Source organism: Nymphaea colorata, chromosome 10 (genome assembly GCF_008831285.2).
Source record: "Nymphaea colorata isolate Beijing-Zhang1983 chromosome 10, ASM883128v2, whole genome shotgun sequence".
NCBI classification, from domain to species: Eukaryota; Viridiplantae; Streptophyta; class Magnoliopsida; order Nymphaeales; family Nymphaeaceae; genus Nymphaea; species Nymphaea colorata.
In genome coordinates this window covers 11549056-11573370 of record NC_045147.1, presented here as the reverse complement: position 1 = coordinate 11573370, position 24315 = coordinate 11549056, and the positions used below count along the sequence as shown (strand labels likewise).

Below are 24315 nucleotides of genomic sequence, written 5' to 3'. Positions count from 1 at the left end.
CTGTGTTTCCCTCCGTTTCAGACGTCTGCCGTCGTCCTCGTTGCCATTGGAGCCACTTCCTTTCTTCTAGTCCTGCTGGCCGGAGAGAGAACGAGAGAGAGAGAGAGAGAGTTTCAGAGGCTAGTGAGTAAAGGCAGAAAACATGGTGCTGGATTTGGCCAGCCAGTGAGGGAAAGAGGAAGACGAGTACAAAGCACTCGACTCGCAAAGCCTGAGTTGGAACTGGCTTTGGGTGGCAAGCGCGGGAAGGAGAGGAGATAGTGCTGGCGTCGGAGGACCAGCCTAATAAGGAGGAAGAGGTGTGCTGGCTTCGGAAGCCAAGCGTGGGAAGGAAGGGGAAGCGGCGATGGTTTTGGCGGGCGAGGGCGGGAAGGAAGTCGGAGGGGCGGCGGATGCGACGGGCTTGCGCGGGAAGGAAGGAGATGCAGTGCTGTCTCCAGACGGCCAGCGGGTGAAGGAAGGAGCCGCTCCTCCGACTCCTTTGGTGGACACCAGCCGCGAACACATAAAGAAATCTCTTCAGGAAGCCGCTCGAACCCTCGCCGCCGAGCCGATCCACCTCTCGGCTACCAAAGCGTGGGGCGTCCTCGAACCCATCTCCTCGAAAGCCCGAGACTACTTTCAAGTACGACACTCATCTCTTTATCCACTCGCGTCTTCTCAGCACGTTGGCATTCGCGACCATTCCCTTCTTTTCTACTTGCTTCATATTTCACTCTTTCTGCAATTACTTAGCTATCGAACCATCTGATGATATACCCACTAGGTGCAAATGCATGTAGAAATCTGATTCAAATCAATTGGATGAAATCGTTTCAAAGATGCGTCTAATTGACAATTGCTGTTATCTGAGGATTGTGAATGCTCTTTCCTGCTCATCTCTTTGTTTCTAACTTTCTATTACACAAAGGCGTAGATGGATTATTAATGTTTGGGTGCACCAATTTGCACAGAAGAGAGTGATACAGAGGAAATTTTAATTTTATTCAACAATGCAGATTCAAATTTATTTATCAGACTTCCTTTTCTATTATTTACGACTGAAAATTTACAATTGTTGTTTCATGGAAAAAGGATCTGCTGAAATGGTCCCATAGTGGGGCGTTTACCACTGGTCTGGAGGAAAAAAGCTTTCTGGCGAGGTTTTGTTTCGAAAAGTGTAGGAGCTATTGGCTATTCAATTTGGCTAGTGAGGAAAACGCTAGTCATCCAGCGGAAAAATCTTTCTGCAAAATGTTTCTGTTTCCTTCTTGTTTTCTGTCTCTCCGCGATTTATATATTCCTCCTAGTTCCCCATCCAGTTTTGCTTGGATTTGCAATAGATATCTATACTTGTGCTCTTGGATGAAGCATGCATGTGCTTCATTTTTGTACGGACATTTTGTATGTATATTCTAAACAATAAATTGTTGGTTCTATAGTATTTACACTGTATTTTTCTTCCTTTAATATTCTATTGGGAGGGCACACCAGTATAAGCAGCATTTCTTGGTTTTGAATTTCAACAAGTTCCTCTTTTACTCAGGCTTCCTGAGAATCATCAAAGAATTTGTCGTGTTATTATGATGAACTTGATCTTTGATTATGGACAGAATTCAGCAAAGAACTTTTATCTTTAGTTCATTTATAAGTTTACTAATTTTGTGCTTTCACTATCTTTCTAAATCAGGGAAAAAACATAATGTTGGTGTCTGACGAGAACATCATTGGCCGTGGGAATGAGAGATCAATCTTCCGCTGTGATTCACCTGTAGTTAGTGGAAGGCATTGCAAAATCTTTAGGAGTAAAGTGGTTGATAATGTCCCAAATGCAAAAAATAGTCTCGTTTTTGCAGTATATATAAGGGATACAAGGTGCACTGACATATTTCATTTTCAAAAATGGTATTTCCTACATTTTGTGGACAAGCTGAATGTTTTGAACTGTTTATAGCACCAATGGAACATATCTTAACTGGGAAATGCTGAAGAAGAATGATCATGTTGAACTTCATCATGGAGATGTTATATCTCTTGCTAATCGTCCTGACAATGGTAACTACCTTGACCATTTGTCATTTTTTCTGAAAATCCTTGTCCTTCTAATTTTTCTCTATGCACTGTAATTGTTATCGTAGTTTTTCTTTGTGTTTTGGTTGATAATTCCTGCAAAGGAGCCGCCTTTCTATTTATAAAAAGCCTGGCTACCAATTGTACTTGATTCTATAGGCATGTCTTAGGCACTGGTATTAAAAACTGATCCCACACTCTGTAAATTGTATCATACTGGCTACTGATGTTGTAGTTATAATTCACACCGCTTGCTTCAGCACTAGCATCGTAAATAGCTGAATCTATGAGTTGAAGCCTCTTTTTCTGTCTTCACAAGTAAGTGACAAACCAATTAGCAATTTGCAATGCTAGCTAGATCTTGGTTTCTGTAGAGTGTAGACTAGACTGACAAACAGAAAATAATGGGAAATTTTGAAAGAATGGAGCTGAAAAAGTTAGATGAAGAAGAAGGTCTAGGATGATGGTGTCAAATTGACCCTTTTCACTATCTAATTCATGATTCAGATGTATCAAGAATGAGAGAGATGTCCATATTCATCAGAAAATGGCAAGCCGTGTATAGATGCACCTAGCCCGTGGTAAAACTTTAGTGTTATTGACTTATTGTTTATTTCTTTCATGTCAAAAACGGATTCCATAGTCTTTAAATGATACCATACTGGCTACTGGTATTGTATGCATAATCCCCACTGCTTGCTTCAGCACTAAGGCTGTAAATTCTAGTGTATGCTGGATGTGTGAGTTGAAGCGTATTTTTATGTCTCACAACAAGGTGGCAAACACATTAGCATTTAGCAATTTGCAATGCTATCTTGATCCTGGTTTCGGTAGATCAGATTGACAAACAGAAAATCATGGGAACAATTGAAAAGAGGGAACTGCAAAGAGTTAGAGGAAAATAAAGCTCTAGAATTATGGTGTCAAACTAACCCTTTTATCTATCTAATTTATGCTTAGGATGCATCAAGAATGAGAATGTCACTGTTCATCAGAAAATGGCAAGACACCACGTGGTGTATGGACTTGCCTAGCGCATGGTAGAAACTTAGCATCAACAGTGTTATTTCTTATTTTTTTCATGGTTATCGTGCATTTTTTATTTTTATTTTTATGCAGTGGTATTTGCTACTTGTTATGTTTGATTACTGGTTTAGGAAGAAAACAAATAAATTTTTATCTAAAATATGTAAAGGGTAAATGAGATGCATGTTTCCATGAGATACAAAGCTGGGTACTGGAGTTCACATGATTCTGAGCGTATGTTATCTTCTCTTTGTTCATGTTGGTGAGTAGTATGATAAATCTTCCAAGTGAAGCATATTTAAAGACCCTGTCACTGTTCCTCTGGATGAGATGATGCCTTGTTGGATAGTATTTTATTGCATTTGATATTTGTGCATGCACACTTCATTTACTACCGACAAAATTTGTTGTTATGTGTCACAAATTATGTTTGTTTAGTGATTATATTATTATGTTATATCTGATGGATGATTGCTAACATCAAACTTGGTGATAGCTACAGGCCTAACACCTTTTTGTTTTAAGAGAGCTGTTCATAACTTCATATAAAGATGGTTCATGTGTTTGTTTCCATACATGGTATAAAAAGCACACTACTGGAGCATATTTGTTGCATATATTTTCTCCTTTTTGACATATATCTCACAAATAGGGCAGAGTTGACAATGGGCTCTGACTGGTTGATATTTGGCTATTTAGTTGCCAGAATTTGAATTTACCTATTTTGGAGTTTCTGAGGAGGGCTTACACTCCATCTTTTTTTGTCTCGAGTTTTCAGAAAACACATTTGCATTTGTCTACCGAGAAGTGGATAAGTCAGTTGTTGCTGAAAATTCACTTGAATCTATACCTTCTAAGAGGAAAACAGGTATGCTATATGATATGTTTTATGTGGCTGGTTTGTTATTATTGTGATCTTCATAAAGGCACATTATCACTTTGATTGTTGCTGTCTGTTCTTGCTAATCTTTTAACACTTTCACTTGCAATAATTGGGTAGGAGCTGTTGTATCTTCATGCTGCCACTAAGATCTTGGGTTGGTGGCGTTACCTGACTTTTTGAATTGATTGGTAGGTAGGACTGTCTCTTTTCCCACTAATAGTGGCAGGATTGCAGTCTGCCTAAAGAACTGGTAAGGCCGATCTTATCTCATAACCTCCCAAGTCAGCCTAGGACAGTGTGTTAGTGGAATTGATCCAATCGCACTAAACCATCAACTGTAAAAATAGGAAATAAGATTTAGTGTTGGTTGATGAAACATATTATAGTAAGTTTCAATTGATGTGGGAATATTTTATGTTGTTTGAGATTCTATGGGTTTGGCAGTCCAAGCAGCGGTGGTATTAAAAATGAACTTTGATGAGATTTTTGTGAATGGGAATTGGAAATTGTTGGAGGTTGCCTAAATTCCCAAAGAACCTGAGCCATCCCCTTTTTCGCTTTGCTAAGAAGTTATCTGATACAATGCTTGTTCTCCACTAAATAGTCTATGTAAACAAGTCTAATAGTTTAGATCAAGAACAAATCTCCAGCAACTACCTGCCCTTTTTATTGTATTTGATGAGATCTTGGCAGTACATTAGCATAATGATGGTGACAACTTGGAGTAATCCAATGCATTCCAGATATCTAATGACTGAAAATCCGTTTACCCTGTTAACCAACTTTGAGATTCTTGTGCATATATAGATTGTTGATCCTAATGCCTGTTTCCCACACCACCACTAGTATTTCATCCTTTAAAACCTCTGTCTAGTCCCTGTAGCTTTAGGTGCAACCCTAGTGCCTAGGTTGCATATGAGCCCAAGCAACTGCTGGGAGTCCTTAGGGGTTGTATTCTTTTTTTGTTTCTTTAATGTTCTATATAATAAACTATATGTGGTCTATATCAATTACTTTTAGTCATCTAGTTTTTTTTTTTTCAATTGCTTTTGGTTCTTTTAGGGGACGTTTGATTGCGTGGAATCAAAGGAATTTTAGAATCAAAATTCCAATTTTTGATTAAATGAGAATTATTGAAACAAGCACAGAATCTTGTTATAGAATTCTGGACTGCTTCATGAATCATAATTCTGGAATTAAAATCCGACCAAGGGGGGTTAGATTTTGTTTCTGGAATCAAAATTCCAACTCTCTTCAAGTGCCTGCTCCCCTTTTCTCCCAGTCCTGAAGCTTCTGTCGCCATCGTCTACTCTCTCTTGTCCTCATAACAGGAGGTGCCCATGGACAAAGGGGCTGCTTCGACAGCACCTTTCTTTTTTTTTTAAAAAAAAAAAAACTATATTTCACACTCTCTCTATGTAGGTTTTTGGAGGTGCATTCTTTTTTTTCCCAAAGAAAAATATCTGCTTACTGTTCATCCATGACGGATGCATAGAAGCTCTCCCTACAGGAGGTGTGCGTTGACCGCTGATGACAACAGACAAGGCCCTCCTCAATGGCCTGTTTAAGAAAGGGTGTTTGGAAGAGGTATCCCATCTCTTTCATCAGAAGAGGTGTTCATGGAATCCAACAGTAACATGTTTTTTTAATTCCAAAATTCTAATTCTTCTTTTGTCAAACAGGTCATTTTTAATTCTATAATAAAAAATGAAGTGATATTGGAATCCAGAATTCTGATTCCATTCCAGTTCCAGGAGGAATTATAATTCTGGAATTTTGATTCTAAAATCAAAATCTTAAACCATCAAACGCCCCCGTAGGTACTGTTATCACTTACCATTTTCAATTTTTCTTCTTGGTTCTTAGCTAGGGTGAACTTTCCTGCCTAGTCACAGCAATGCCTTTTTGAAGAGCTGACTATTGCTTTTCTATCCTTAGTAAGTTAAGACATTATCAATATAAAACCAATTGCAACTGGGTTCTTGTACATGAGCTTTGCTTCTACAAGGTGTGTTCAGATATTTGTTCAAACACAGGGGTGCAAATGTGTATGTACATGTGCATGTACATAAATATGCAGGTGCTTCTTTCACTCGCTATGCCTCATTGATGTCTGTACGATACTTTTAAGCTGCTGGATGCTTTGATGCTTATGCTTGAAATATTTTTTGGTGCAGAAGAATAAATTAGTAGAGTTTTCTGTTAATAAAAGAGCAATAAGTATACCTGTTTCCTAACAACAAACATTGATCATTCACCCGTATTGTGTGTGCTAATTACTCTTCCACTTTTGATATTTATTTACTCTTCTTTTCAATAAAAGGTTGAGGGCTTGAGGCCTTATCCTTCAATGGCTTCTCTTCCTCACCTTTTCATAATTTTTGTGAAGGTTCTGCAAATCTCGGCCCTAACAGTAAGAAACCAAAAGGCCTTGGGATTGGTGCACCAGATGGTCCAATATCGCTCGATGATGTAAGAATATTGCAAAGGTCAAATGAGGTAAATAAAAAACTTTTGGGATTCAAACATCCACGATCTTGATCTCTTCTTACGTTTTCTACCTTTTCTCAAAAATTGTAATCATTGAAGCTATTTTTTTATTGGAAAAAAGGACTTGAGGAAACAGCTGGAAACCCATGTGCTTACCATTGAGACCTTGCACAGTGAGGCTCGGGCAGCTGCAGCTCATCATGAAACTGTATGTCTGTCAACATCTCAACTCTCTAAAATTCTAAATGATAGTTAGAAATCATATGGCTTGACATTATGGGGTGACCCTAGTTTGATCATCACAAAATTGAACTCTTATGTCATCCATTTTATTCCCTCTTCATGTCCTCAAATTCGTTTTGATGCAAGGAAATTTGACAAAAATGCATTTTCCCCTCAGTTGTGAGAGAAGGATTCTCATTCAAAGCCTAGGAAACATGGCTTTGGTTTCCCATGGATTATAAAGTGTCAGAAACTGCCAATATTTATTTGCCTGGAATTGGGCTTATGGATGTACTTGATTGATATAGCCATGTATCGGTGTATGATATATCCTTCATGTGTTTTGGAATGTTTGGTGCATGGATATCTGCTAGCCCTTTGGACAATTCCGACAAAAATAAATTTAAACTTTCCATGGTCATAAGACATTCCTGGAAGTTTTTATCCGAAATATTCCTGAGAGTTGTTTAAAGGTGATTTTCTCAAAAAGCTTGGAAAGATATTATATAATTTGGAATTAAAAAAAATTAAAACTGTTGAATATTAAAAAGAAAAGTTGTGCTTTTCTTCTGAAAAATGGAAATTGTTAGATAATTTTTAAAAGAAACAAACATCTGAATGTATACACATAAAATAAATGAAAGGAAGAATGATCCTTAAAATACTCTGGTATTACTTTTGTGCATGAAATTTATGCCATTACCAATTTCTGAAAGTAGAGCAAAAATTGACTTGTTGAAGCCAGATAGGGTTGCTATGTTTCACGAACATCAGGATATTGGTCACTGTGGATTAATATAGAATCATTTTTGGCCGATGCAAGTTTTGCCTCAAACTTTGAAAAGATCAATGAAGCACTTCAAAATGATGATGGCAGTGATCTTAGAAATTCCCTTGAATAGTGGAAGATAAATGAAATACAGTTCTGAGTCCCTCCAGTATTGTTGGTTTATAGAGAGGTTGCCTTGGCAAGCCATATTTATGTCTAAGGTTTTGCCACTGTGATTATTATTGTACTAGCCATAAACTTGACATATTCATTTGCCCCTTGAGTCTATATTCTGAGAGGAATTTATCTGAACTTTTGTGTCTTCCAAGATCTTAACTTTCTTGTACTTGTAGTTTGCCTGCATCAATTTTAATAAATTTAGTGCCTATCCTTGTATAGGAATTGAAGGAGCTGAAGGAATCAATTTCCCTTTCATATGCTGATCAAGTCAAGCATGTGCATTCTTTATTGGAAGCCAAACAAAAGGAGCTTGATGAGGTTAGTGTCTTATCAGAAGAAAGGAAAAGCTCAATTGCTGATCTCAATGAACGGCTTGCAGCTGCTATACAATCAAGGACTGATGCCGATGGTATTATTAATAGGTAACTGTATGTAATAATACACAGTTTTTACCATCTCCTTCCTGTAGATAACTGAGTTATTGGATATTTATCTGGTTTTCTGGACCTTCTCTCTCTTTTTTCCATGTAATGTCTTTGTATATTTCCTATATTCAGTAAAGGTTTGGGGCTTAACCTAGCATCTAGCCACATAATTGTTGATTGCTTACTTACAAAAATTACTCTTGGATATTTGTTTGCATGATTGTATCGTTGCTCTTTTGTCTGACTTCCTCTTTACCTGAAGCCTATAGGTTAAAGTGATGGATCCAGGTAGAATTTTTTTTGTTTCTATAGGATATCATATCGTCCTTGTTAGTTTCTAGATAAGTGGATCCTGAATCTATTGCACCATATGCGAAGTTATTCAATTATTTCCAAGTCTTGCATAAGATGATCTTTGCCATTAAATAACCCGTGAAGTGCTTCCTTAATTCCTCAAATGAAAACATGGAAGTGTTACAGGGTAGCGTGGCAGGGATAGTTACTACTTGGTAGAAGATGGGTTTTGGAGATAGGGGAGGTTGGTTGGAAGTATTTCAGTTATCTCAAAGTTTTATTAGAATATAATATGGGAAAGGGCAAATTTATCATTTTGGAGAGTTTTTTTTTTTTTACTTTCCTTTGCTTCATAACTTCATACACAAAGGAGATTTCTCACAAGAATCCCATACTTATGTTTAAGAACTTTGAAACTAACGAGATGATGTTCTTTCTCAAGAACCTTGAGGGGGGGGAATTGCTGATGATCATCACTGTTGAGTATCCTGTCATGATAAAGACTTGGTTCTCTGGTCCTTCTTTGATTCAGGTGTATCTTTTGTGTTTCCTTAATACTCTATTGGGTGCTGGCAGATGAAGGGCATTTCTGTATTTGGAAAATTTGGAGCTGCCCAATACTGGATTTGGTAGTTCTTACATCCAGAAACTGGACCTTATGAAATTCACATTAGCGTAACTGCAAATTGGGGTAGAGGGTCTCACTTCCCTTATCAAATGCTTAATACAAGCCTGGCATCTCCCAGGCAAGCATTATCAAGGTGGTTCAGCCAAATTCTCATCTGATGCATAAATTCCAGCTAGCTCCGGCTTCACAAACACCGCTTTATGAGGTTTGATCCATTCAGTAATGAATTTTGCTCAACTAACACATACGGAGCCTTTCAGCAAGGCAAAAAATGTTCACTTGGTTTTTTTGGCCTTGATAGATAAGTTAATAGCCAAAAACGCCTTATGTAGTAAATACTAGTAATTTGTTGTGATTAGCATTGAAGTCAATTTCAATATCTGTTGGAGAAAAGCTGGGTAGATTTTGATATTTTGGTACGTGAGGCATCTTGTATTAGAGGCATCCTTATTGAACACTTCTCATTCAGACCAATCAAGAAATTGTGCTTGGCTCGCTGCTGACTTCCATGGTTAAAAGTTGCAAATTAGTCTTTTTAAGGAAGATTCTCAACCGAATTCCATATGGAACATACAGATTTAGATGTACTGTCATGCGGCTCTTGTAAGTGCCAGCTCCACTGCTGAAGATTGTTCAACCTTTTGATTGTAAAAACTGGTGCTACTTCATTGCTACAATTTTCTCCTTTCCCATAAAGCTTAGTGAGTTTTTCTTGTAAACTGCAATTTGACTCTATGGCGTGATATTGGACAAAGCTTCCAGTTTAAACTTATTGAACCCTATTCATGGGATTGTTGTAGTACTTTCCCAACATTTCAAAATATTTGATGAAGAATATTAGAGTGTCAAGAGCCTTCTGAGGTGACAGGAGCTCCATGCTATAACTCAGGCTTTATGGAATAGATCTGATATCTGACCTTGTCAGATTTAAGACTCACACCTTTTCAGCTTTACAATAATAATCCAATGTGTGGAAGCCCAAAATGAAATCTAAGGACTTCATATCTTGGGGGTCTCGAACAGATCAGATCTGAGGTTTCCAAGTGCCCCCTCAGAAATTCTATTATTTATTCCTCTTTTCCTTTTCACTGAGTTTCTCTTGAAAACCTTTCTCTTTTCATGAAATTATATCATTTCCTTTCTGTGGCATCTCTGGGAACAAAACTATGCAACGTCCGATTACCTTAGTTCTACTCTGTAGTCAGAAGACAACTATATCAGAGCTTGAGTCGCAGCTAGAGGAAGAACGTAATCAACGCAGAGTGGAAAGAGAACAGGCTGCAGTGGATCTGAAGTCTGCACTGGAAAGAGCTCGTTCAGAGGCTGAGGAAGAAATAAAGCGGCAGAATGATGCTGCCTTGAGACAACAAAATGAGCTACAAGAAGTTATAAGTAAACTTCAGGTATACATGTCATGTAGGGGTATGCATTGTTACTGTTAGGACCTCTATATTAGTATTTGTGGTTAAGTGCTTGATCGATCTGTGCACTGATCAACAAAAAATGTGCTTTCACAGGAATCTGACAAAGAAAGCCGTGCCCTTGTGGAGTTGTTGAGAAGCAAACTGGTCTGTTTTTAATGTGAAATTCCTCATCGGATATGTTGTATAGGAAAGTTATTTGGTGATATAGACTTATTGTCTGCTATTATCATAGGAGGATGCACGTGAAAGTTTTGTTAAATCTGAGAAGAAGGTTCGGCAATTAGAAGCAAAGATTCATGCGGAACAAATTGCCTCTGCAGATGCCCAAAAAGTATGGCTGATTATATATGCGAAACGGTCCAACTCTTTTAATTGCCAACGATTTTCCTTGGTAGCCTTTCAGAATGTGTGACATTGTTTGAATTTTGGTTTATCTTGCTTTACCTTGAACAGGAAAAGTTTGTAGTTTCTCTTAGGTCAGAAAAAATGACAGACTACTGGTTCTATATGACATTTTGAACAGGGCAATTGCATATGGACATCTAGTGTGCTCTCCACCCTCCACCCCCATAAATGGCTTGGCCAAAAATGTAATTTTGGTAAAACAAACTAGGAAAGTCTTGCAAGAGAAGCTGATGGCAACAACATTTATGCATCGATTTTCCTTTTTGCCACAAGTATCAATCATTCTTATTCCAATATAATCACCAAAAGTTCATGTACATTATGATTTGGGTTGTTGTTAGTGTTCTGAAGTTTCTTTGTTGTCCTTTACCAACTTTCTGAAGAAACCAATTTCTGAATTATCTTTCAGCTTTTCAATTTTCAATACTACAAATGTTGGCATGAATGAGTTGATTTTATGCCTGCTCATGTGGCTCTCTGTCTACATGCAAATAAAAATGCTGAGAAGAAAACCTTGTGTTCCTAATTCTTAGGAGCTTGAATGCTTAAACTACTTTTTTGTTCTGGATGTCTGTGCTACAGAAAACAGAAAATATGGAGGCAGAAGTAATAAGATTGAGGCACGAGGTTGAGAAGGAAAAGGTAGGGATGCTGTTCTTTGAAAAATGTTGACCTCTTGTATCTGCATTTTACTTTGACAGGCGAATTGGATACACATCTTTTTGCTGTTTGTGGACATTTATGTGCTGTCTAAGGATTTTCATTTTCTATGAAACTGTTCGTCTGTTATCTCCAAGCTTAAGTAATAGATGTAGTTCACTTTTTATCTCCAAGCTTAATGAATGGATGTAGTTGCTATACAGGTGGTGCGTACAACCTTTTGTTAAGACTTGGGAGATGGGAAAAATGCTCTTTGGATGCATCTTGTGATTTATAACTTTTTCCCTATTTTTTTGCAAAATCTTCCTTACAGATTTATGTGTATATATAATAGATTGGTATTCTGTACTCCAAAAATAGGTTCGAGTTTTGTTTTTTGCGTGTCCAATTTTTTCTTGAATGGATCAAGGTGATGACTTGCTCATTAGAACACGCCCAGAGAGATGGGGGTTTGCAGCATTTTGTTCAATGTTTAGGAGATGGATGAATGCTCTTTCGATGCACATCGTCATTTTAATTTGTTTTTTTTTACCTACATGTTCCTAAATAGACTTATGTGTATATATTGTATACTGTCTTCCAAAAGTGGGGTTCAAGTTTTGTCAATTTGCATCCTCCATTCTCTGTTGGTGATAGATCAAGGTGATGACTTGCGTTTGGGACATTTTGAGCATTTCTTTGCTGTTCTATCCTTGCTGAGAGCCTTTGGTGATGCTGTTAGCAGGTAGCTCGTGAAGAGGCATGGGCTAAGCTGTCTGCCCTTGAGCTTGAAATGGCTGCTGCCATTCGGGATCTTTCTATTGAAAAACAAAAGTTTCAGGGTGCTAGAGAAAGAATAATTCTTCGGTCAGTATTTCTGCTGACTTTCTATGTCATCAATCCAATTGCATGCATTTCAACATGGGACAGTATCTCTTTAATTTACATTTCCATTGGAGAAGCAAATTTTTTGTTACTTGAGATTATCATGTTTATGTATGTAACCAGTGTTTGCAGGTGTGTTTAGAAAGATTAAAGCTAGGCAAGGCTGTGAATATCTGAAATAAGTGTGAAACCATGAGTTACGTGAACAATAAAGCAATATCAAAGGACAAGACTTATGTTTGATGTTCTTTCTTAATCCCCAAATTTACTTTGACTAAGCCTTCATTGTACAGAGTTTCTGCAACCAACAGGATAATATGATGAGGTTCAAGGACCTTGTGGAACTAATGGATTTTCCAGAAAAGCGAAGGGAACTCTGGACAGCTTTCATTTTTTATCCACTAAGGTTGCTGTCAAAAGTTTTTGTGAATGAATACTAGTTGAGATACACGGTTAGTAAGTAATGAAAGTTAGTGTCCTAATGCATTCTTGACAGCTTCAACAGACATTGTTTTGTGCAGTCCAACTTATAAGTTGGGCGTTTCTTGTGGTTAAGTGTACTTTCAAGTCCATGGATTTTACTACATCAAGAACTTGATGAAATAAAGCCAGTTTCCCATTAAATTAGTTTGATCAAAACACGAGGCTTTGGTATCTATGAGCATAGCTAAAGGTTTTTATTTAGCAACACCACGTTCAACTGTTTCTATGATCTATAGTGTGTGTAGGACCTGTTCAAGTTATCAACACCTTGGCTGATAATTCTGCATAATGCTTTATTTACCTGTTAATGGCCAGGGAGACACAGTTACGTGCATTTTATTCCACAACAGAAGAGATTTCTTCCCTTCTTGCTAAGCAGCAAGCACAGATCAAAGCAATGCAAAGAACATTGGAGGATGAAGAAAACTGTATTGATAACCATACCAACACACGTGAAATGTTGAAGAATAGTAGAGAAGCAAGTTGTCTGAAAAATGTTGCTGGTGAAGCTTCCACTGCCTCAACTCGGAAAAACGTCAGGAGTTTGAAGAATATGGCTAGTGATGGCAGCAGCACAGAGAAACACTACTGTGGACACAGAAGCCATGAGTGTGGTGAAGAAGAGGAAACCCAAGATGAGGAATGCACCAGCAGAGCACATGAAAAGCAAGGATTCGGTTCTGATATTGATCTTGCTGATACGCTACCAGATAGAAATAACCAAATTGGCACTGAGCAGGTGGCTGGAACAGAGGCTCAAGCTTCTCCCTGTGGCCTAGGCATTCCACAAAATACTTCTTATAAAAGTGATTGTGTAGCAGGAGAGACGATGGAGGTTGATGAGGAACTGGAAGGACGACACCAATTTGTTCCCTTGCATGTCGTGTCACCTTCTGTAAAATCATTAGATGCAGAGGCTAACCACGAGGAAAGAGAAAGTGGAGGCTCCGGAAGGCATGGGCATCTTGAGGTTCCAGAAACCATGGAGGAGGATACTCAAGCAGGTAGCAAGGATGATGTGCGCATGATTGGAACAGCTGATTTATTGGCATCGGAGCCTCTTGGCAGTTGGGCAGCAAGCACTGCTCCTTCTTGCCATGGAGAGAACGAGTCTCCTTGCAGTGCAGAACGTATTACTGCTGCCGCCGCTAACCTGGCCAGCAAAGAAAAAACTCCTCAGCAGGACCTTTGTGCGAGTCAAGTGGCAACTAATGATTTCCTGCAAAATAAGGAAGATGTGAAGCCATCAACTGGGCTGATGGAGGAGGATACAGAGATTCAATTGCCTGCAGCAGGTAGCCAGAATGTCCCTGTTAGGGACAATGCTGTTAAAATGAGTCAAGAGCAGCGACAATTAAGTGCAATGATTGACATCATTGATCCTGACTTTAGAAAGAAATTCCAGGACACCGAGAGATTGGATGAAAGTCGATCATCAGATGAGGATACGCAGGATTACAGCCACAGCAGCAGTGATGGAACAGATGAAGGCTCTGGTGAAAGTGCTTGATGGCCTAAGTGGCTAATCGCCGATGTCCAATGTTATCAAAACGGGTTTCTGAATGGAATTGGAAAGCCTATTGATTTAGTGACTCGGTGAATCAAAATGTAATCAGAATCATTTGTAAATCAAATTGGCTAAAAATTTAAAAATAAATTAAATTAAAAATCATAAAGTTAGAAAATGTAAGAATAAACAACGAAATATAAAAAATAATTATGGTTGAATGGCTGACTCTTTAGGTTTTTAGTGAAATTAAACACTCCCCAATTGAGTGCCTTTCGGTCGGTTGCTGGATTTCACATATAGAGAGAGCAAACCCGCCCCCTACCCCATTGAGAACTTCTTCCTCCCTCTCTCCCCCGCTTCTTTGTTCGGACAGGGTTGGGGGGCGGGAGAGAGAGAGAGACCTGTGCAGGTGTCGTCAATGAGGTTAAGGATGATTGCCACCCTTGGCGAGGCCGTCGTGCTGGGAGGTGAGGATGATTCTGCGGGAGTGGACGCTGTTAGAGATTGTGCACCTGTTCTGGTCTTGCTTACCATCAGAGATCCTGGTAAATTTGTAATCCTGCACCTGTGGTTTCATGTCGGCGTCTCTGGTTATCATGGTTCTTATTTTTATTTTGTAAGAGGCAAAAACAGTGATGATCTTTGGTCATTCGAGTCACGCCTGATTCACATGGTTCAATGGTAAATTGGCTGATCTCGGAACATTCGAATTCGCCCCCATATCGAATAAAAAGGGGGCCGGTTCGGCTTTCGTAAAGAGCTGGTCTTCGTTGAAGATACCAAACACCAGTAACAGGGTGGCGTTTTGCGGGAAAGTTAATAAAGAAAATCTATTAATGTAATATGAAAAGGCCTCTGTATATGTGTGTGTGAGAGAGAGAAGATAACTGTGTCATTTTGAATTAAATGGCTAAGAAACGCAGCACTGGCTTTCTGAAAAAGCCGGAATTGCGTCTCATTAGGTTGCCTACTTGTATAGAGCTTTGTCCCAGACGTTGATCCATTTTCAATTTTTTACTCCCATCTTCACCTACTTAGTAGTTTCGGTGGTTGAATTCTTATAAGCGTTTGAAGCAGAGCTGCTAAACAAGGGTTGCTGGTTCAGGTGCAGGACTCCAGTTATGGCTTGCCTATGCAGGGTGTAGGAAAGCCTATCAGAAACCGCTACATAATCTTATTTTGTAAGCCAGTTTCGGTCTGTAGGTCGTGTGATTAAACAGAGAAGTAAATTGCATGCACACATTGTGTGCGTAGTACAATGTTTAAGATCAGTTACATTAAGAACTTAAGAACAATTACAAAGAAAATCACCATCTGTTCCATTCTGCGCTGTAATTTGGTTGTACCATCACAGTTGGTCTTAAAAAGTAGTTATTTTGATGCAAAATCCTGATTTTTGGAACCTGTTAATGTCATTCAGATGGGTCATAACTCATAAATAATTATATTTTGATTTTCTTTTTGTAGACAGGCTTTACAAAGTCAGACATGTATACCACAAGCCATCATTTTTCAAAAAGAAACAAATGCATAACTTTATCTTATTACTTTCACAAAAACCATTGCTTCTAAAGGTGCTTTCGTGGTCCATATTCAACTAGACTGTAACCAATTTTAATCACAACTTGTTTAACGATGGATTGATGCGTCCAACTTTCACACACTCAGGTAGTACTGGCCATGATAGATATATATATATGCAATTAATGCTAGAGCTGTAACACTCAAAAGGACCTGAAAATAGTCTTATATAAAAAAATCCCAGAGAAATTTTTACATTTTTAGCCTACATTATTAAGTGCCTTGGTTCGGAGCGAGTTAAGATCCTTCTGCCCAGACACTCAGGTCAGTTATGAGCCAAGGCATCACAAGAATGATGCCAAGCCGAATATGCGAGTTTTTGGCCGTCGCTAAGTAGGCAAAGGTGATGCATCATCAAGGCTGCACAAACTCCTCCAACATTCTCAGTTGATAGGGCTTTGAACACCAGAAGTCACCGAGCCTGTTTAACATGCTCGAAAAGCTAAGTTGTTGGAATTTTCTGAAAAGGTACAATCTTGAATATGGGAAGATTCAGAAAATTACTGTAGAAATAACTCAAAAACAAACTGGGAAAAGCTAATATTGGACAACCCATCGCGTCATTTCTCAGGATGAGGACAGGAACAAAGAGAAAACATTAATATAATTGATGTAGTGCACATCATGAAGGATTTTCCTTCTTTCTTCTTTTTCCAATTGCATGATCTGCTAAGCTGTCATCCTAGTGAAAATCTAAAGAACGAGTAAAAGGAAACTGTATATGGTACATTCCATTTCATGTTTTTACACGAATGATCAGTATTGGTCACTAAAGACAGAAAACCGATGCACATAGGAGGGGCGATCGGCACCGGACTCCATGCTAACTGCTGAATCATTTCCCAAGTAATGCACTGGCCTGTCAACAACTTCGGTCGTGAGGTAACCTTTGCTGCGATACAGTTTTTGCAGCTACATGGGGGATGAAGATGACCCATTGGAGGAAAATAATGGGGCCTCAGTCATCCTCGAGTGGACCTGTAGATACGAAATGCCGCTATGCACATTGTAAAGTTACCAAGAACTGTCAATGCTGCTTGTAGAGCCACAAGTACCTAGACAAAAAACATTTCCAGCTTGAGGATAACATATTGTTTGACCACGAGGTAAGACAATATAACTTCTGCTTTCAACTTTCATTTCAACTAGTTTCTGCTAAAGCTTGAAAGAATATTCTTCCGAGTATGCATTATACAGTAGATGTTGCCTAGTCTGTATGCCTTTGATTCAGTGAAGTAATAATGGCATGTGGATGCAATCCACTTGGCATGTATTGCGCGTGAGCTACGCAGATTCAAGATGGAAATTATGCTCAGGCCTTTTCATAAGGTTCAATCAAACGCAGTTAATCTACAAAGATCATCATGGAAACCACCTATATACCACTACAGGGAAAAAATCTGGTACTTTCTTGTTGTGCCCTCAAGGGTTAATCTAAAAAAATTTGAGAATGGCAGTTTTCTATAGAAGGTCCTGACGCAAATTTTTTTATGGAGCAGAATGGAAACAGAACTCCGGGCGTAGTGAAGGACGTATTACAACTTACATCGAGCGACTCAGAATTATAAAAGAAATGCCAGGTGCACGCGCACAATGCTCCACCAAGAAGAGGAACCTGCAATTCGTCATGTTAAAGTTTAGATCGTCACCAACCAACTTCTAGACAAGAAGGCAACACACTGAAACATATCTGCAGCAGCATTAATTAGGAAGTCCAAGTTCCAATTCACACCATGCTTCGCAAACTCATTTTAGATAACCTATGAATATTCATCGAACTAGCGGGAGAAGAATCATATATGCAGACTCTAGGATAACCAAGCTCCTAAATGCACATACTTTGCACCATATTAGTAAACTGAGAAATCTGCTAATAATGGTGTTCCTTTCCGCTCTTCGTCAATCCATTTGAATGAACAAAGAAACAAGTAACAAGAATGAGATAGAAGTTAAAACATCAGATTCAGCAGAACCAAGATTCACTCACCATGCCCCAAGAAAGCCCTTTCCAAGATTCAAATCCCGATTTCTCTCCATACTCCCAAACTAGAGCCATGGCCGCAACCCTGGCACCATCAGTGCCGACATGGTTAGAATACGAAATCTATTGGTCGGTATCTTGTCCAACCACCAATTTATCGACCAAAAGCAGGATAAATTGGTGCATTGCGTCGAGGGGAGAGGATGCAATATACCAACTTATCCTACTCCGAGGGGAACAAATTATGCACAGGAAAAGGGAGCAATTGAGACTCCCCAAATGGAGAAGAGGGAGAAAGGCTTGAGATTCACCACTCTGCGACACTCGAGATGTGAATGGCCCAAGTGGGAAGGGAAAGCGCGTTCGAGGGCTCCCGGGAGAGTACCGACGAATCCAGGAGGGGCAATCCTGACGCCGAGGCGTTACCAGAGACAACAGCGGAGAAGGCGAGCGCGAGCATTGCCGCCTCCAAGCATCGCAAGAGTTGGAAACGGTTTTCCGATGAAGGGATTTCGGCGAGAATCCGGCGGCGTTGTTTGATCCGGAGCGGAGGCAGACCAGCCGAAAGTCGACGACTTGAAGCAGCGCAGTGGAAGGGAAGGATGGGAAAGTTTAAGGGGCGAGGAGGAGCGGAGATGGTAAAGGCGGCCAGCTGCAACGCCATGGCCGATGGTGGAAGCGGCGGCGAGCTCTTTGCGGGCTGATCGGATGTCGTCCTGTCTGGATGGCACTTGATGTCACAACTCCGGCCTCAGCGATGGGCCGGGGCAAAGGGTAGCTGCGACCTGGACCATCTGTTTTAGGTTCCATACAAAAGGAATTGATACGGTCCAGCCCGTAACCATGCAGAGGCCAGTCGAGGATGAGGCCGAGAGCAGTCATAGAGGGAGGCAACAGCCCACCTTGAAGCAATTCAGTGCGAACCATGATTTTGAATACCTAAGTTCGGGTCAAGAGGGTGGTGCAGACAAAGGCGAGATCAGGTTAAACAAGGTGAGTTGAAGCAGAGGGAGGTGTGAGTGGAATTGCAACACTCTAAGACAAGGAAGTGGATTGGATCACTAACACTTGGGCAAGGCTTCTTCAAGCAAAGACCAAGGCGATGGACTAACCTCGGTTTAGATCAAGTCCACCTAAGTGTTGAGTCTAGACCCAAGCACATAGGGCCGGTCTAGGTTGAACATAAGTAGGTTAGTAGACCGAACCAATGCCCAATTCACATGGGTAGGGGTGGTTGATTTGGATTGTGCACTATTTGATTATGCACTTTTGTTTATGTGCATATTTGCTTTTGCAATTTGATTGATTTGTGGATCGGTTCAATTGTTTAAGGATCGTGTAGATCCAAGGCTATAAATACTTTGTAATTAGTTGATTTCGTATGCAATCAAGAAGAATTCAATTCATTTGTCAATTTTTTCTCCCTCTCTTCACGTCTCTCTCTCCCTCTCGTGCACACTCTCTCTCCTTCACCCTTCTCAAGTACCGGCCTTGGCTGGTCTTCTTCCTCGCGCAAGCTTCTCTACAACCGGTGGTCATTCTTCTTTCTCTCCTTTGTTTCTTGTTCTTTTCCTCATCCACTCGACCAACGGATTGGTGGCTAGAAGATCAATGTGTGCTCCGGTGTATTGCGACTTCATCAGCCCTCGTTTTTCCCAATTCATCTCAAGGCAATCTAGGTGCAGCCTTCATCAAACACAAGTGAATGTTAGAGGCCAGATTCGTCTAAAGGAAGGCTATTCTCATCCAAGGCAAGGAAGGCTATTCTCATCCAAGGCAATGAGGGTGATTGTGGTGTGCGACTACAACCAAGAACTCTAAGGTTAGTATGCGAAATCTTTTGGTGAAAGTGTGCAACTTGTTGGATTGTTTTAGACTTAGGTTCGGCCAATGCGTTGGGTTCACTCCCTAGGCAAAATCCCTAGAGTTTGAGCAGCAACTCCACGGTGGAAACTAGCTCTAGAGCCTTTCTTACTCGTCACATAGGATCCATAGATTAATCGTAACTTTGCTTGAGAGTTTGAGGTGTTTTTACCGGCAAAAATCCATCAAAATCTTATGGTTTAAGCGACGGCTTAGGCATGAGATTCTTGTCAGAAAACAACAACAAGAAGAAAATGATAAAAATCAGTGAAAAGGGCGTCAAAAGTGTGAAGAAGTAAAAACATCATTGCCCAAGAAGAAGAGAGAAAAGGGCAAAGTTTGGTACAATTTGGAGTCAAAACGGTGAGGTACAGTGCTTGCGGGATTGAAATTTCGTCGACTGCTGCTACTTTTCCAGCAACCTCTGCTACTATTCCGGTGACAGCAAGATAACATTTCGACAGAGGACAAGTCTACCCTTAAACCAGCAAAAGATTATCCACATTTTGCGAGGGCAAAGTGGGAACCACAGCCCAGCTTTATCAAGGCTGACCGCATATTGTCTCACTTGTGGTTGGAAGGGCTTCACCCGCAGCTCACTTCCTAGCTGTCGCATTGGGGCAGGAGGGCCGGGCTATCATCCTCACTCTCGGCCAGGGGGATTGGGATATACATCATCTTCGGCAGCTTTCTTGGCATCATTTGGAGGTCTCTAGTAGCAGGAGGCCATCTTCATTCCACCAGCATTCAACCATCTTGAGCAGTGAGCTACTTTTACTTCTTGAGCAATAGGAGGTCACCGGCGCTAGGAGGTCTTCTTCATCCATCGCATGCACTGGCAAGGCCTCTTCCACCTTGGGCTTCTCATACATGTTGCTGCATTGCCCGGGGATTGGCATTCACTTCAAGAACATCATTGCTGATTATAGCCAAGCATGACTTAGCCGGTATTGTTTCTAAACCCCCTATAGATTCGAGGGTTAGTAGTTTTGCATCTTTGCTTTTTAGCCGGAGACACAAACACAAGAGAGATAGCCTACTTATTTGGGTTTGGGTGTGGTTTGCACGTTTAGTCATGGCTTGTTATGGTTTGTTGAGTGAGTTGTGAGTTCATTTGATGTATATAACGTGTTTGTACTAGCCTCACATCTTTAGTTTTTGTAGTAGGTTTTGCTTTGGATTTGGGTAACCTCACTTGTACTGATTCTCTTATTGGGTTTCGCGCCGGGGTCATGTCCGGCTGAGTAGTGTCATTGTATTTAATTTGTTCTAGGTTTAGCTTAGGCTGTCTCAAGTTGATCTTGGAGATATGTTCAACAGTCTGGATTGAGTTTTGATCGACTTCGATGTTAGATCTTATCAGGGATATTCCCATTTTCTCTCTCTTTCTCTTTCTTTTATATATATATATATATATATATATATATATATATATATATATATATCACCAGCTATTTAATATGCACCGCTCTTAAATGATTAAGAAAAAAATAAGGAAAAATAGTGACGAGTATTTTCATCATCTAATAATAAATGAATGGCTTTCGTTAGGTAATTAGGTGATTTTAAATGAATACAATTATATATATATATATATACTTAACGATGACCATAACATTTATTTATCAAAATAACAGTGGATTTAAGCTGTTCCTTTCTTATATCCAATGGCTCATATGTTGTCTTGCGTTATTTTTAAATTATTTTTTTACTTTCTCTCTCCCCGATTTTGTTATTGTTATTATTTTTTGCTATTTATGAACATGTCCCTTTACTCGAAAGATAGAAAACTTAGATGTACTTTTGACAATATAATGAGATTTTACAAGTATGATACTCTTTTATGATGATTAAAACGTTTTTGTGTCTTTAACATTTTCGTGACACTCTATGAACTGTTTCGCCAAATTTGACCCAACGGTTAACACATAGTTTCTTCATGTGTCATAATTAACAATTCAAGTTGCATATAATGGGCAGTAAACTAACTTTTTTTTTTACAACATCCAAGGTGAATAATCGCCAATCACTTTTACTTCACATTATTACCAGCATTAACTACTTAGTAGACCAAACGCGGGTGCGCATGCCTTTTTTTTCATGAAAAAAGGTAAAAAGTAACTTGACAGACGAGACGAGTGGCCGGAGCACCGACCATGGTTAGCTCGAGATATCTGTTTAGTTTTGAAACATTTTATTTAGTCTCACTCTTAAGTTGAAGTCTCTCTCTCTCTCTCTCTCTCTCTCTCTCTCTCTCTCTATATATATATATATATATATATATATATATATATATATATATATATATATATATATATATATATATATATATATATATATATATATATATATATATATATATATATATATATATATATGAAGAATCCCCGCATTAAGATGAACCAATTAATGAAACCTATAATATAAACTTCAGTTTCGTCCGAACAATCAATTGCAGAAAGAAAACGCGAAGCCCAAGGCGGAAGGTGCATGGAGGAGAAAGAAGTGAACTGAGACTGTGGATAAGAGGAATCCTGCGGCAAGTACGGTCGTCAGGCGAGAGAGACTGCCTGGGAGTTGGCGAACTCCCAACGCCTCCCATCATGCGCTTTCAGAGAACTAAAAGGCGGTCGCCGGAAATCCCAAGAAACTCGTCCCAAAAATCAAGCTCGGCTTTGCATGGGAAATCGAGCGGCAGGAGGAAGAGGGGGAGACTGAATATGGGAGATGAGGAAGATTTAATTACCCCCGTGCCAAGTGGTTGTTCTCAACAAAGCACCAACCTGTCTCTCTCTCTCCCTATGACAGTTTCATATCAGTTCAAACATATCAAGGTTTCTTTCACGAAAGAACAATCAATTTTGTGTTTAGACAGTTGATCTTATAAAAGACAAAGGAAAAGATTAAAAAAATGTGTTTTGATACGAAAGAAAGAAAAAGAGAGGGAAGAAAAGAAAAAAAATAGTATATTTTACGTGAAGAAAATGTGTTTTGATGTTTAATTTGATAATTGGATTTAGGTGGACTAAGGACAAAGGTAGAATTTTTTTTTGGAAGAACTGAATTAAAGTTTCTAAATTTTAAAATATCATTTTTTAAAATTTTTATATAAAGCAAATAAATTTTTTTAAAATTTACATATAGATTTTTTTTTTTTTTTAAATTTGAGGTAGGGTCAGGCCCCATGCGGGCGCTACCTTGGCTCTCTTTGGGTAGACTAGGTCAGTTATACTTATATGGGGGCAGCTCAACAAGAATGAGTCATGTCTCATAGACTTAAGTAGAGTTTGTTGTTAACTATATATTTAGCTGCCCATGAACATTTTTTTTTTATCAACTCATGCTATATTTAGATATTATTTTATACCATTGGCTCAAAAATATCCTTTTTTTGTTGTGGAGTACTGAAATTTTCATGTTTGGGTACCGAAGGTCCTTACTGTCTTATGGTAGAATATAGACCATACCAGAGGATTCATTCATCAGTTTGCAAAGATCTATAGCGTTTAATAAAGCGACAAAGAAGTGGAAATGGGTGTGACACAATGACTATCATCCACATGCATGCTGGTTCGTGTGGGTAGGCCAGCGGCGGAGATATATGAGAGTTCGTGTAAGAAGTGAACTACACCAGATAGAAAAAATTCAAAATTACATTGCTTACATGTTATGTGAGATAGGGCCTGCTTGAGCCTTGGCATATATATATATATATATATATATATATATATATATATATATATATATATATATATATATATATATATATATATATATATATATATATATATATATATATATATAAAGTTTAGAAAATTTTAAAAATTTTGACAAATGTTATTTATGTCCAATCAAAATTTAAAAACTTTAATTTGACCCTCCCTTATGAAAAAATTTTGGCTCTGCCCTTGCCCACATCAAACTTGGGCTAGTGACTGCAGTACCCCTTAGCCAAAAAATCATAGCTCTGCCACTTGTACCTACTCGAAAAATGCTTGCCACATCAAATCCATTGAAAAAGTAAAGTGTTTGTTTGGCCAACATGGTGTTTCATTTGCCATATGAAAGAGGAGCCTGTTAAACACCTATTCTTCAGTTATAAACTTGTTGGGAATTGTTGGAGGTTTATCTCCAGGAAATTTAAATGTAAGTGTATGTTGGGTTAATTAGATGTTGGAAAGTTGTATTTTCTTAAGTGATTTGGCCTATATGGAATATTAGAAATCAGAAAATAATTTTAAGAATGATAGAAAGATCCATGTGAAAGTGTTGTTCTGCCAATCCCCGTGGCACCAACCTTCTGTGATGCAAGAGATGACTACTAACATGCAAGCTGAAGCACAGCGGGGGCAGCACCCAATGCACCGAAAGCAAACCCTAAATCCTTTGGACATAAAGGGTTAGGTGGCGGCTTCAGCCTTCTTTGAAGCAATGGAAAACCCCAACCACCCAAAAATTTAAAAAACAAAAAAAGATTGAGCACTAACTTACAACAACAATTTTTTTGGGGAAAGTGGTGGCAGAACAAAGAAGGGTAAGAAGAGAGAGAAAGAGGTTAGTTTCATGTGACATTACACC

At 39.0% G+C, this 24315-nt stretch overlaps 2 protein-coding genes across 3 annotated transcripts; one reads left to right on the top strand and one right to left on the bottom strand.

The window, feature by feature from the left end:
* Positions 1–14394, top strand: LOC116262152 (uncharacterized). 2 transcript variants are annotated; one of them, XM_031641274.1, is made up of 13 exons: positions 1–625; positions 1670–1854; positions 1934–2034; positions 3854–3943; positions 6348–6457; positions 6570–6656; positions 7839–8041; positions 10168–10369; positions 10484–10534; positions 10623–10721; positions 11378–11437; positions 12180–12301; positions 13118–14394. In XM_031641274.1, exons 1-13 carry the CDS (start codon positions 347–349, stop codon positions 14310–14312), a joined length of 2784 nt encoding a protein of 927 aa, XP_031497134.1. In that variant the 5' UTR covers positions 1–346; the 3' UTR covers positions 14313–14394. The 2 variants fall into 2 exon arrangements, with proteins under 2 accessions (XP_031497134.1, XP_031497133.1); XM_031641273.1 differs by having other exon boundaries at positions 12177–12301.
* Positions 14395–16468: 2074 nt separating this feature from the next.
* On the bottom strand, positions 16469–18712 carry LOC116262153 (uncharacterized). The gene is made up of 4 exons (XM_031641275.2): positions 18186–18712; positions 17881–17959; positions 17440–17508; positions 16469–16948 (listed from the first exon to the last, which is right to left on the bottom strand). Exons 1-4 carry the CDS (start codon positions 18536–18538, stop codon positions 16856–16858), a joined length of 594 nt encoding a protein of 197 aa, XP_031497135.1. The 5' UTR covers positions 18539–18712; the 3' UTR covers positions 16469–16855.
* Positions 18713–24315: the final 5603 nt, after the last annotated feature.

What these genes read in the sequence shown, in the direction of transcription:
- LOC116262152 (XM_031641273.1), top strand. Translation starts at nt 347, where the DNA reads ATGGTTTTGGCGGGCGAGGGCGGGAAGGAAGTCGGAGGGGCGGCGGAT. An exon ending in AGTTGTTGAGAAGCAAACTG is followed by an intron (nt 10,535 to 10,622) that starts GTCTGTTTTTAA and finishes CTATTATCATAG; the next exon opens with GAGGATGCACGTGAAAGTTT. An exon ending in ACGAGGTTGAGAAGGAAAAG is followed by an intron (nt 11,438 to 12,176) that starts GTAGGGATGCTG and finishes TGATGCTGTTAG; the next exon opens with CAGGTAGCTCGTGAAGAGGC.
- LOC116262153 (XM_031641275.2), bottom strand. Translation starts at nt 18,538, where the DNA reads ATGGCGTTGCAGCTGGCCGCCTTTACCATCTCCGCTCCTCCTCGCCCC. An exon ending in ATCTCGAGTGTCGCAGAGTG is followed by an intron (nt 17,960 to 18,185) that starts GTGAATCTCAAG and finishes TGATGGTGCCAG; the next exon opens with GGTTGCGGCCATGGCTCTAG. An exon ending in AAGGGCTTTCTTGGGGCATG is followed by an intron (nt 17,509 to 17,880) that starts GTGAGTGAATCT and finishes GACGAATTGCAG; the next exon opens with GTTCCTCTTCTTGGTGGAGC.